At 42.9% G+C, this 10316-nt stretch overlaps 1 protein-coding gene across 1 annotated transcript in view; it reads left to right on the top strand.

The window, feature by feature from the left end:
* The first annotated feature begins 719 nt into the window (after positions 1-719).
* Positions 720-10316, top strand: part of MYRF (myelin regulatory factor) — a 131921-nt gene continuing 122324 nt past the window's right edge. Inside the window, exon 1 of the mRNA XM_056851053.1 lies at positions 720-787. Within this exon, the coding sequence (XP_056707031.1) occupies positions 742-787 (46 nt within the window). The 5' untranslated portion in view covers positions 720-741. The remainder of the gene's footprint in view (positions 788-10316) is intronic.

Genomic DNA, 10316 nt, shown 5'->3' with positions numbered 1-10316 from the left:
TCCCATGCCTTCTTGGCCTGACTCACTGGCCATTTAGGCACAGGAGGTTTGGCCTTGGCTTTGCCTCTCTCTAGATGCACATTTCCCCCATCCGAACTCTCCAAACTCTGCATGGGGGCTGATTCTCGAGTTGGGAGAATCTGCCATGCCTACTTGGCCTGACTCACTGGCCATTTAGGCACGGGAGGTTTGGCCTTGGCTTTGCCTCTCTCTAGATGCACATTTACCCCATCCGAATTCTCCAAACTCTGCATGGGGGCTGATTCTCGAGTTGGGAGACTCTCCCATGCCTACTTCGCCTGACTCACTGGCCACTTAGGCACGGGAGGTTTGGCCTTGGAACCTCCGCGCTCTCGACACACATTCCCCCCACCTGAGTTCTCAAAACGAAGCCCTTTCACACATGCCCCACGATGCACTTTCAATCCCCTCGATCGATCGTTTGCGAGCGGGCCGTGCCGTTGCCCCCCTGGAAACCTAGAGTGCCTCGAAAGTGGGTTGCAAGGGCGTGGCTGGGCACGGGGCAAAGTGGCCAGTCCGGAGTGGGGTGGGCAGGGGCGCGTGTGCCACGCGGGCTGCGGCCAGCAGAGGGCAGGGGCCGCGGAGGCGGCCGCCAGAGGAGGAGCGCAGCCCCGGAGGGGAGGGCGGACAGCCAGCCAGCCGGACCCGCCGGAGCCGCGTCCCCAGCGGCGGGGAAGAAGCCGAGGCGCAGCGCCCGGCGGCGCGGTGCATGGCGCGGCCATGGAGGTGGTGGACGAGACGGAGGCGCTGCAGCGCTTCTTCGAAGGTAGGGCCGGCGCCGAGCTCCGCGGGGGTCGCTGGAGCCTCCTTTCTCCCCTGTTCCAGCCGGGAGGCAGCCAGGGTCCGACCCTGGCTGCCTCCTGGCTGGAACAGGGGAGAAAGGAGGCTCAAGCCACCGTGCAGTTTACGCCCCGGGTCCCCAACGCCGACGGGGACGCTGCAAACGTGCCAACAGGAGTTTGGACCTTCCCAAGCCATTTATTCACGGCAGGCTTTGCCTTGGATTTGCCCCTCTCTAGGTGCGCCTTTTCCCCATCTGAATTCTCCAAACTCTGCCTGGCGGCTTATTGTTGAGTTTTGAGAATATGGATGGGGGAAAAGTGCATCTAAAGAGGGGCAAATCCAATGCAAAACCTTATTCATGGAAGGTTTTGCATTGGATTTGTCTCTCTCTAGGTGCACCTTTTCCCCATCTGAATTCTCCAAACTCTTGCCTGGCGGCTTATTGTTGAGTTTTGAGAATATGGATGGGGGGGAAGTGCATCTAAAGAGGGGCAAATCCAATGCAAAACCTTATTCATGGAAGGTTTTGCCTTGGATTTGTCTCTCTCTAGATTCGCCTTTCCCCATCTGAATTCTCCAAACTCTGCCTGGCGGCTTATTGTTGAGTTTTGAGAATATGGATGGGGGGGAAAAGTGCATCTAAAGAGTGGCGAACCCAATGCAAAACCTTCCATGAATCAATGGAATTTATGTGAATTCTCAAAGCTCTGCCTGGCGGCTTATTGTTGAGTTTTGAGAATATGGATGGGGGGGGGGGGCGGAAGTGCATCTAAAGAGGGGCAAAACCAATGCAAAACCTTATTCATGGAAGGTTTTGCCTTGGATTTGTCTCTCTCTAGGTGCACCTTTTCCCCATCTGAATTCTCCAAACTCTTGCCTGGCGGCTTATTGTTGAGTTTTGAGAATATGGATGGGGGGGAAGTGCATCTAAAGAGGGGCAAATCCAGCGCAAAACCTTATTCATGGAAGGTTTTGCATTGGATTTGCCCCTCTCTAGGTGTGCCTTTTCCCCATCTGTATTCTCCAAACTCTTGCCTGGGGGCTTATTGTTGAGTTTTGAGAATATGGATGGGGGGGAAAAGTGCATCTAAAGAGCGGCGAACCCAATGCAAAACCTTCCATGAATCAATGGAATTTATGTGAATTCTCAAAGCTCTGCCTGGCGGCTTATTGTTGAGTTTTGAGAATATGGATGGGGGGGGGGCGGAAGTGCATCTAAAGAGGGGCAAAACCAATGCAAAACCTTATTCATGGAAGGTTTTGCCTTGGATTTGTCTCTCTCTAGGTGCACCTTTTCCCCATCTGAATTCTCCAAACTCTTGCCTGGCGGCTTATTGTTGAGTTTTGAGAATATGGATGGGGGGGAAGTGCATCTAAAGAGGGGCAAATCCAGCGCAAAACCTTATTCATGGAAGGTTTTGCATTGGATTTGCCCCTCTCTAGGTGTGCCTTTTCCCCATCTGTATTCTCCAAACTCTTGCCTGGGGGCTTATTGTTGAGTTTTGAGAATATGGATGGGGGGGAAAAGTGCATCTAAAGAGCGGCGAACCCAATGCAAAACCTTCCATGAATCAATGGAATTTATGTGAATTCTCAAAGCTCTGCCTGGCGGCTTATTGTTGAGTTTTGAGAATATGGATGGGGGGAAAGTGCATCTAAAGAGGGGCAAAACCAATGCACAACCTTCCATGAATAAATGGCCAAATAAAGTGTTTCCCAGAAAGAGGGATTTTTTTTGGAAGCAGGGCACAAAAGGCTGTGCTCAAGCCTCCCCCCCCCACTTTCCTGTGAGATCCCCAACTCTTCACGCTTCTCTTTCCTTCTTTCCCCTTTTGCCCAGAAAGCTCAACCCCCACCCCCCAAGCCGGTCTTCTTTAGAGGGCGATCGGGCACCCTCCTTCTCAATGGCTCTGAACCAGCTGGTATCAATGACTTTTGTTAGCATGCTGGAGCGATCTTGGGAGCAGGTCCCGGTGGCCGGTTGACTCTTAAAAGGTTTTAGGGAAAGGGGTTGGCTCGCCCCAAATCCACTCTGCGCGCCAGAAGCGTTGGGAAAGCTCCAGTGTGTGGAAGTGGAATAGAATGGGTGCAGTGAGTGTGATGTGTGTCCAAAGGAGTTGGGTGCCACCACCCATCATCTTCCTCTTTTCAACAAAGAGGCCTTCCTGTAGGACAGTGGTTCCCAACCTTTTTTTGACCAGGGACCACGAGGACTTTTTGGTTCGGTGCAGGGACCCCAAGGTTCAAAATAAAAATTCCGAGAATTTGAAAATAAACTTTAATCATAACTGTTAGTTAAACATTAAACTTAGAATAATATTTGAATATATATTTGTATAATAGAGAACTTTTAATTGAAAATATTAATTTATTATGGGTTTATAACTTTGTTTCGCGGACCTTAATTTAGTTCTCGTGGACCCCTGGGGGTCCACGGACCCCCGGTTGGGAACCAGTGCTCTAGGACATCAAACCTCCAGATCTTTTGTTCTCACTCCTCCTGCCCCATGTATCTCTATTATCTTATCCCATTATAACACCTTTCTTATGGATTTTAATTGTTGCCCACTGCTTTGGGAGCCAGACTTGGCTGGAAAGCAGTATGGGTGTAAATCAATATTTCGACAATGCAAAGTAGAGCTCCATTATGTTCTCCACAGCACGTATCCCATGACCGCAGCAGAAGAATCTCGTCACTAACCTCACGGTCACCCCTTTGCGAAGGTATTTCCAGGAATGCCGGGTCGGGGGCTGCAAACCATGCAGGACTGTTTTCTCCGGGACCACAAGGAGGTCCCTGATTGATGTTCTAAATCCTGTTTCCCAATGAATCAATACCAGTCATGGTTCCTTTCCTACCTGTCGCTGGGGGTGGCCTTGTTTACTGTGTGCTGTTCCACTGAAAATGGTCAACAGGGTGTGATTACAATGCTATTGGCATTTTGTAGTGGGGTAGATTATTTTTTATTAAAAAAATATAGACGTGGATTGTAGAATGAGAGACCACACAGAAGACACTAAATCTGATCCTCACTTAAGGCATTCCAGGCGTTACATAAGAGCAAACCTGGGTTTGTCACTGGGTGTGCGCTCAGCAGGAAACTGGGGGCAGTTTTTGTTTCCGTCACACTTTATGTATTCACTTTAAAAACGGGATTTACAGGGCAGCTCTTGCATTAGTGTACGTGTGTTGTGATATAGATCCATGTTTCTCTCTGTCTGCTGGAGTCCAGGGCAAAGGCAGAATTTGACATTTTGATTATTGTTAAGCTAGTAAAATACTTGGAATGGGTGGAATACATCTGAGGTTTTGCAGCTATGTTTGTTATCTTTTTAAACTAGTTTACTAGTTTGTCATCATCTTTCTTCTTTTTCATATTTCTTTTGCATGTCTTTAAAAAAAATCTAGTTGCCTTCTCTTTTCTGTATTTCTCTGTTGTTCATTCTCTGCCCCCAAATGTTTAACTTTTGTGTGAAATTGGTCTCTCTTTGTAACACCCCCCTGCCTCTTTCTGTTACTGTCAACTTTTTGTATAAATGTACCTGGTTAATAGATGTACACTTCATATATCTAATGAAGTGAGCTCTGACTCACAAAAGCATGTGGTAGAATAAATTTTGTTAGTCTTTTTGGTGCCACTTGTTTTACCTCTTTGACAGGACCCTGTTATTTCTGATTCCAGGGCAACTCCATGAAAACTTGTTTTACCTATCTTTCTCATTCTGTGACATCCCCAAGGGTTCTGAATTTCTCTTCTTCAGGTTAGGCTACCTGATCCTACTGCAAAAGGAGAAAAAAGTGGAGTAATAAATATCCTGCGCGATTAATTTTAAAGACACACCCTAGATACTTCTGTTGTTGACAGGCTGAATGGCAGTATAATCTTCCATTGGCTTGCAGGTCAGTTGAGCACATTGATCAAGCCTGGGGCTTGACATCCCTTTACCCTCTTCCTTGAAGCTTCCTTGCTTTAGGGTTATGTACCTTTGTGTTTTCATGACCTTGCCAGCCTCCTCATACATTGCTGATGCCGAACAGTATTTATGTGAAAATGCCAATGAGCCCAGTGTAAACAAAAAAGATTGGTAAAAGAGAACAAAACAGAGCATTGATCACCACACAAATCCTATTGGTCTAGAAATGTGACATTCTGGACATTTTGAATACATGGGAGCAAGTTTTTTTCTCCCAGATAAAAATGGAATTTTGGGGAAATTGAAATATATACCATACTTTCCTATCAAACCTAGATTTAGTATACTAAGTTAACAATATAACAAGCATCATTTATGATGGGTTAGTATTATAAAGGGATAATATGACATATTTATGAAATTTAAAATATAACTGTCTTATTTTTCTATAAGAGAAATTATGGGTATACCCAATACTTGAGAGATACCCATACTATTCACATTTTTAAAAAAATAAACATATTCCTGAAAATGTGCTGTATATTTCTGTAATATACATAGGAATTATCGTTATCTAATAGTGTAAATTGATTTATACAGGTTGAGTAAAACCTTGCCTTAAAAGCATCTCACTCATTCCAAAAGAGAAAACAGTGCACAGGAGTCTGTTTTCAGGGCTTCCTCAAATTTCTTAATTTTTCATTTGAAAAAATTGAAGGGAAAACAGGCCTCAGGAAAAAATGGAATAAAACTGTTTAGTAAAATGGTATTAGTGTAGTGGCTAAGAGTGAAAATTGAAAAGTCCATAGATGGAACTCCCACCTGGGACACAAGCTCACAGAATGACCTTAGCCAAGACAATATTCTCAGCCACAGTTTTCTAGTTGCAGTATGGGGGTAATAATACTGGACTGCAAGGATTGCTCAGATTAAATGTGATGGGAAGTGCTTTGAACCTTTCAGTTATGGTCTATAGCCAAGTCTGATTGTATAGTAAAAGTTTAGCCTACAGTAAAATAAATAAATAATAATAATTAAAAAAAACTCAAAATGAAATCCGGCTCTTACCTTTATGATCATTTTTTATAATCAGTCATCGTGGGCACCTCTCTTAGGCCGGACTATGGTGTATTAGTGAGCTTCTGTAGATTGGAAGATCACAATGTAGACAAAAAAGGAGGCCGATGAGTGGATGATGACTTTGTTCCAATAATTTAAACTGAGCCTAAATTTGAATTCTTTTCTAACTTCCCCTTGTTTTGGATCTGTGAAGCATGCTGTTTGTCTCAAATAAGTTAGCATACGTGGAAAGTTCTCTCTTGGATTGTTCAGGAAGATCTGTTGCGTCTATGTCTACTCAACTGCATCTTGTTTGGTGCATCCTGTGTGGTTGGGTTCTCATTTTCTCCAGCTCTCAGGGGCGCTTAACATGATCAGATCTCTCCCATTTGTTTTCTGCCCAAGTGTGGCAACGGTTGTTTTTTAAAGGGAATTCCGGGTCTAATAGTTGTGTAACTGGGGGAAATTGGGCAGATGTTGCTTTCCTTGAATAAAGGAAAATAATTGTTGCAGTGATATGAGAAACCCTCTGCTGAAATGCAGAAGGGCAGCAACACAAAAACCTTTCACAGCCCTATCAGCTCTCTTGGCTTGCTTACTATCAGAATCACTGTGAAGATGGGTTGCATTGCCTTGATTCTACCTCCGCGGAAGGAGTTTTGAGTTTCACAGACAGCCAAAAGCATTTGATTGATAGCTTGTCAATGTAAAAAAAAATCACACCTCCTTCAGTTGCGGTGCTGGTAGAGATTGAGGCAGGTAGGACACTTTTTCACCCCCACGGTTCACTGAACTGTGTAACTTCTATTTTGTTTTTGATTATTTGATTCTTAGGAATATCTTTGAGAATAGGGTTGCTTTGCATTGTGCCTGTTACTGAGGATGAGGGGATGAAACATTCAGCAGAAAAGAACCTACTCCAGTGAATGTAGGTAACTGCTAATTAATGGGGACTACTTGCTCTCTTTCTCATGTGCTTAAGTCTCTCTTGCTGCCGTCTCTCTTTGGGAGATGTTCCAATAACTGATTTCTCAGTTGGACTTCGAGGGAATAATCCTTCATGTCTTTGATACTGGATTTTAAATGAAGATAAATGTACAACCTAAGCGGGTTAGAAGGTACACTGGGTTTTCGAATTACCTCTCTTTTGCATTCTGTTTCATAAAAAAATATTCCCACGTGACCCGTTCCAAACTGAAACCTGTTCCTAATGTGATTGTGAAAACACTCCGCGTTGAAAACACCCACAGTAGCATACATGTTCCTTTTGTCCTTACAACAACCCTGTGAGATTGGTTAGGGTTTGAGAGAGTGACTGGCCCAAGATCAATGCATGGGAGGGTTTGCCTTGGATTTACTGCTCTCTAGATGCACATTTTCCCCACCTGAATTCTCAAAACTCTGCATGGGGGCTGATAGTTGAGTTTGGAGAATTTGGATGGGGAAAATGTGCAGCTGGAGAGCGGCAACTCCAAGGCATAACCTCCCGTGCATAAACGGCTGTACTGAGCTTTGTGGCTGAGTGGGGATTTGAACCCAGGTTCTGTACAGTACTCTTAACTGTAATAATGCACATTATTAATGCGTCAAATTCAGCTGCTTTCAAAATATTCTTGGCTGATGGGTCGGTTTCACTTAATCTTGAATAGCTGTGCAAAATTGCAAATCGATGTTCAATTTGGCATCAGAGTTCACTAGTCCTGATATTTAAGGAACAGTGTTCTCATGGAAAAATCAGTCCCCATAATCTAACTCTTTAGACATATTCAGATGTTATGTCGCTACCCCCCTTCATACCCCCCTGTTTCCCCCCTAGCTCTCCTCAGTGTGGGGAGGGATGAATGCCCAAACTAGAAAACCCGTGATTTATTGGGGAATTTCCACGGTTCCTTGTTTAACCCATTACATCAATTTACATGGGTAATCCCTATAGATCTCCTAATTTTGAGGAATAGTGAGTGAGTTTAAATGGCCAGTAGAATCCCTGCAAATGTGTGATTGAAATCTGGAATGAAAACTTGAAGTCATAGTTGCTGTTTCCTCAAGAATAGGAACATGCTCTCTTGCCCTCCCTACCCCAATTCTGAGTGAACAGACGACTAGCAAACAGTCCTGAGCTGCTCTGTCTCCTTTCCTTTGACACTATCACTTAGGGTGCAGGATTCAGGATTCATTGTGTGGAATACTATATATTTTTGTCTGTTTTGACCTGCTGCTGTTCAAACTTGGATTTTCGCCTCTGTGCTGTAAATAGTATCATTAAGCTTATTTTGACAGAAATAATGTTCAGTCCCCCTTGGAAGAAAAAGAATTTGTGTCAGGGCTCCGGGAACCAGCATTGCCCATTACTGACTCGGCAAGGTACGCGGGAGAAGTGATCAGGGAGTAGGGGGTGAATGCATAAGCCTGAAGACCCCCTTTCTGGTCTCTGTCCAGTGAGAATTTGGGGTTATCCCAAGCAGGCCTTCACTTTACAGTGTGAATTTTGGACATGCTTAACATTGATTTCTTGAGCTTCCAGTGCTACAGCTGTCAGTAGTACCGATTCTCAGGAATTTTTCTAGTTCTTTGTTTGAGTACTTTGGACGTTGCAACTTCTAGTAGCAGAGTTTCACAGGTAAACCAAATGCTATGTGAGGGGGACAAAACTATTTTGATTATTGTAAAATTGCTCAATCTTAAATAATTGTCATTCTCGAAAACTTCCTTGGTTATCAGAATTATTTTCCTCGTGGTGTAACATGCTGAAATAATTTTAGCTGTATATTCAGTACATGAACTTTTCACTAGATACAAGCAGTGCTATTCATATTTTGCTGTTTAGGAATTAATATATTTTTCAGTGTGCTGTATTACAGACTTAATTCAGGGTTATAGTTAAGAGTATTGGACTAGGATCTAGGTGTCCCGAGTTCAAATCCCCCATTCATCATGAAGCTTTCTGGGTGACCCAGGGCTGTCACACTTTCACCCTAACCTACCTCACAGAGTTATTGGGAGGATAAAATTGAGAAACAAAAACCTGGCTCCTTAGAGGAAGGGCAGAATACATTTAAAAATTTGTTGCAAATGTTGAACGTCCCCAGGAAAAGCTTGGTGTGCTTCCCCCCGCCCCCAGCTGCCGGAAAAGCCAGTAATATTTGCAAGTATCACGTGGGACTCACTTGTAAAGAGGCGGCATGGCTGATTATGGTACTTGGAGTAAGCATTTTTTCCTTTCCAAACATAAATGGTTTTGCAAAGGGGTATTACTGTCAAGCAGCAGATTTTCTATTCTCCTAAGCACTGCAGAAGACCAGAGATTGATCATTCTCACTGCAAATAACAACATGCTAGAAAAAGTTTACATTAATGATGTTTTAACAAGTGAGAAAAAGATGAAAAATGGGAAATAATTTCTAGTGTTAACTAGAGATTGGGAAAAAATAAGTCCCCCCCCCTTGAAAAAAACCTTGAAATTTTGTGAAAATGTTGAAGTATAGAATACTGATTTTCTTATCAAACTTAAATTTATTTTACTGCTTTAATGCATCGTTAGAAACATTGTTAGCAAATACAATTGTACGATTTGGCATATTTATGATATTTAAAGTATAAAAGCCTTATTTTGTTTAAACAAAATTACAAATATAAATACTAGAGAGCGAAAGAGAGACAGCCAAAGCTGCAAACTGCATCATCTTAGTTGCTTCCTGAGAATCATGAAAAACAAATAGTTTCAGATTAATAAAAGAAGGTTTGTTATTTGGTCTTAGTTTACAGTCTTTATTAATTCACAGTATTCCTAACTACTCACAGATATGAATATTGAATTAACGATGTTAAAAACATTGACCTCTGATAGTATGTTATATAAATTGTGGACAAAATTTGTCACATTCCCAGCAATGAATATAACCCTGAACACACACTGTAGATGTCTACGGTATATACAAGATTTATTTTTATCCAATGCTACAGATTGTCTTACATGCAAAGCGATTTCCAAAACAGTGGCACAAAAAGTATTTTACTTGTTCCGAAAGAGAAAAATGTTTTATAGGGTTTAAAAAAGGGCGGGGGAAGAACATTCACCAAGCATTCTTATTTTTCCATGGAAAAAAACATTTTTTTAGGGAAGACCTAGTGAGAGGTTTACAATTTTTTTCTGGATTATTTGTGGATCTGGGTCTTCACTAATGTTAACATACAAACAGTTAAAGTGAGTCATGGCATTAACAGGCAATGGTGCAAATGTATCTCTGTGGAATGTTTCCCCTATACTTTTCTCTTCTCAGAAGGTGTGGGTTAGGGAGAAATGAGTTGTGTTCTTTGAGATGCTCTTGCGATTCAGGAACTGTATTTTCTGCAGAAATGTGTTCTTAGCAGTGGGAGGGGAAGAGAAAATAGGGTGCTACCCACAACACTCAATTTGGTGATCCTAGGTCCACTAAACTTTGTGGAGTACTTTTTGAGCCGCTAAGCTTTCATGAGAAAAAAGCAGAACAAAAGGAATGTCTGGAGGGATGGTATATTTAAGGCTTTACAAAAAAGGTATA

This window comes from Euleptes europaea, chromosome 6 (assembly GCF_029931775.1).
Source record: "Euleptes europaea isolate rEulEur1 chromosome 6, rEulEur1.hap1, whole genome shotgun sequence".
Classification (NCBI taxonomy): domain Eukaryota; kingdom Metazoa; phylum Chordata; class Lepidosauria; order Squamata; family Sphaerodactylidae; genus Euleptes; species Euleptes europaea.
This window is presented reverse-complemented; position numbering and strand designations above follow the sequence as displayed.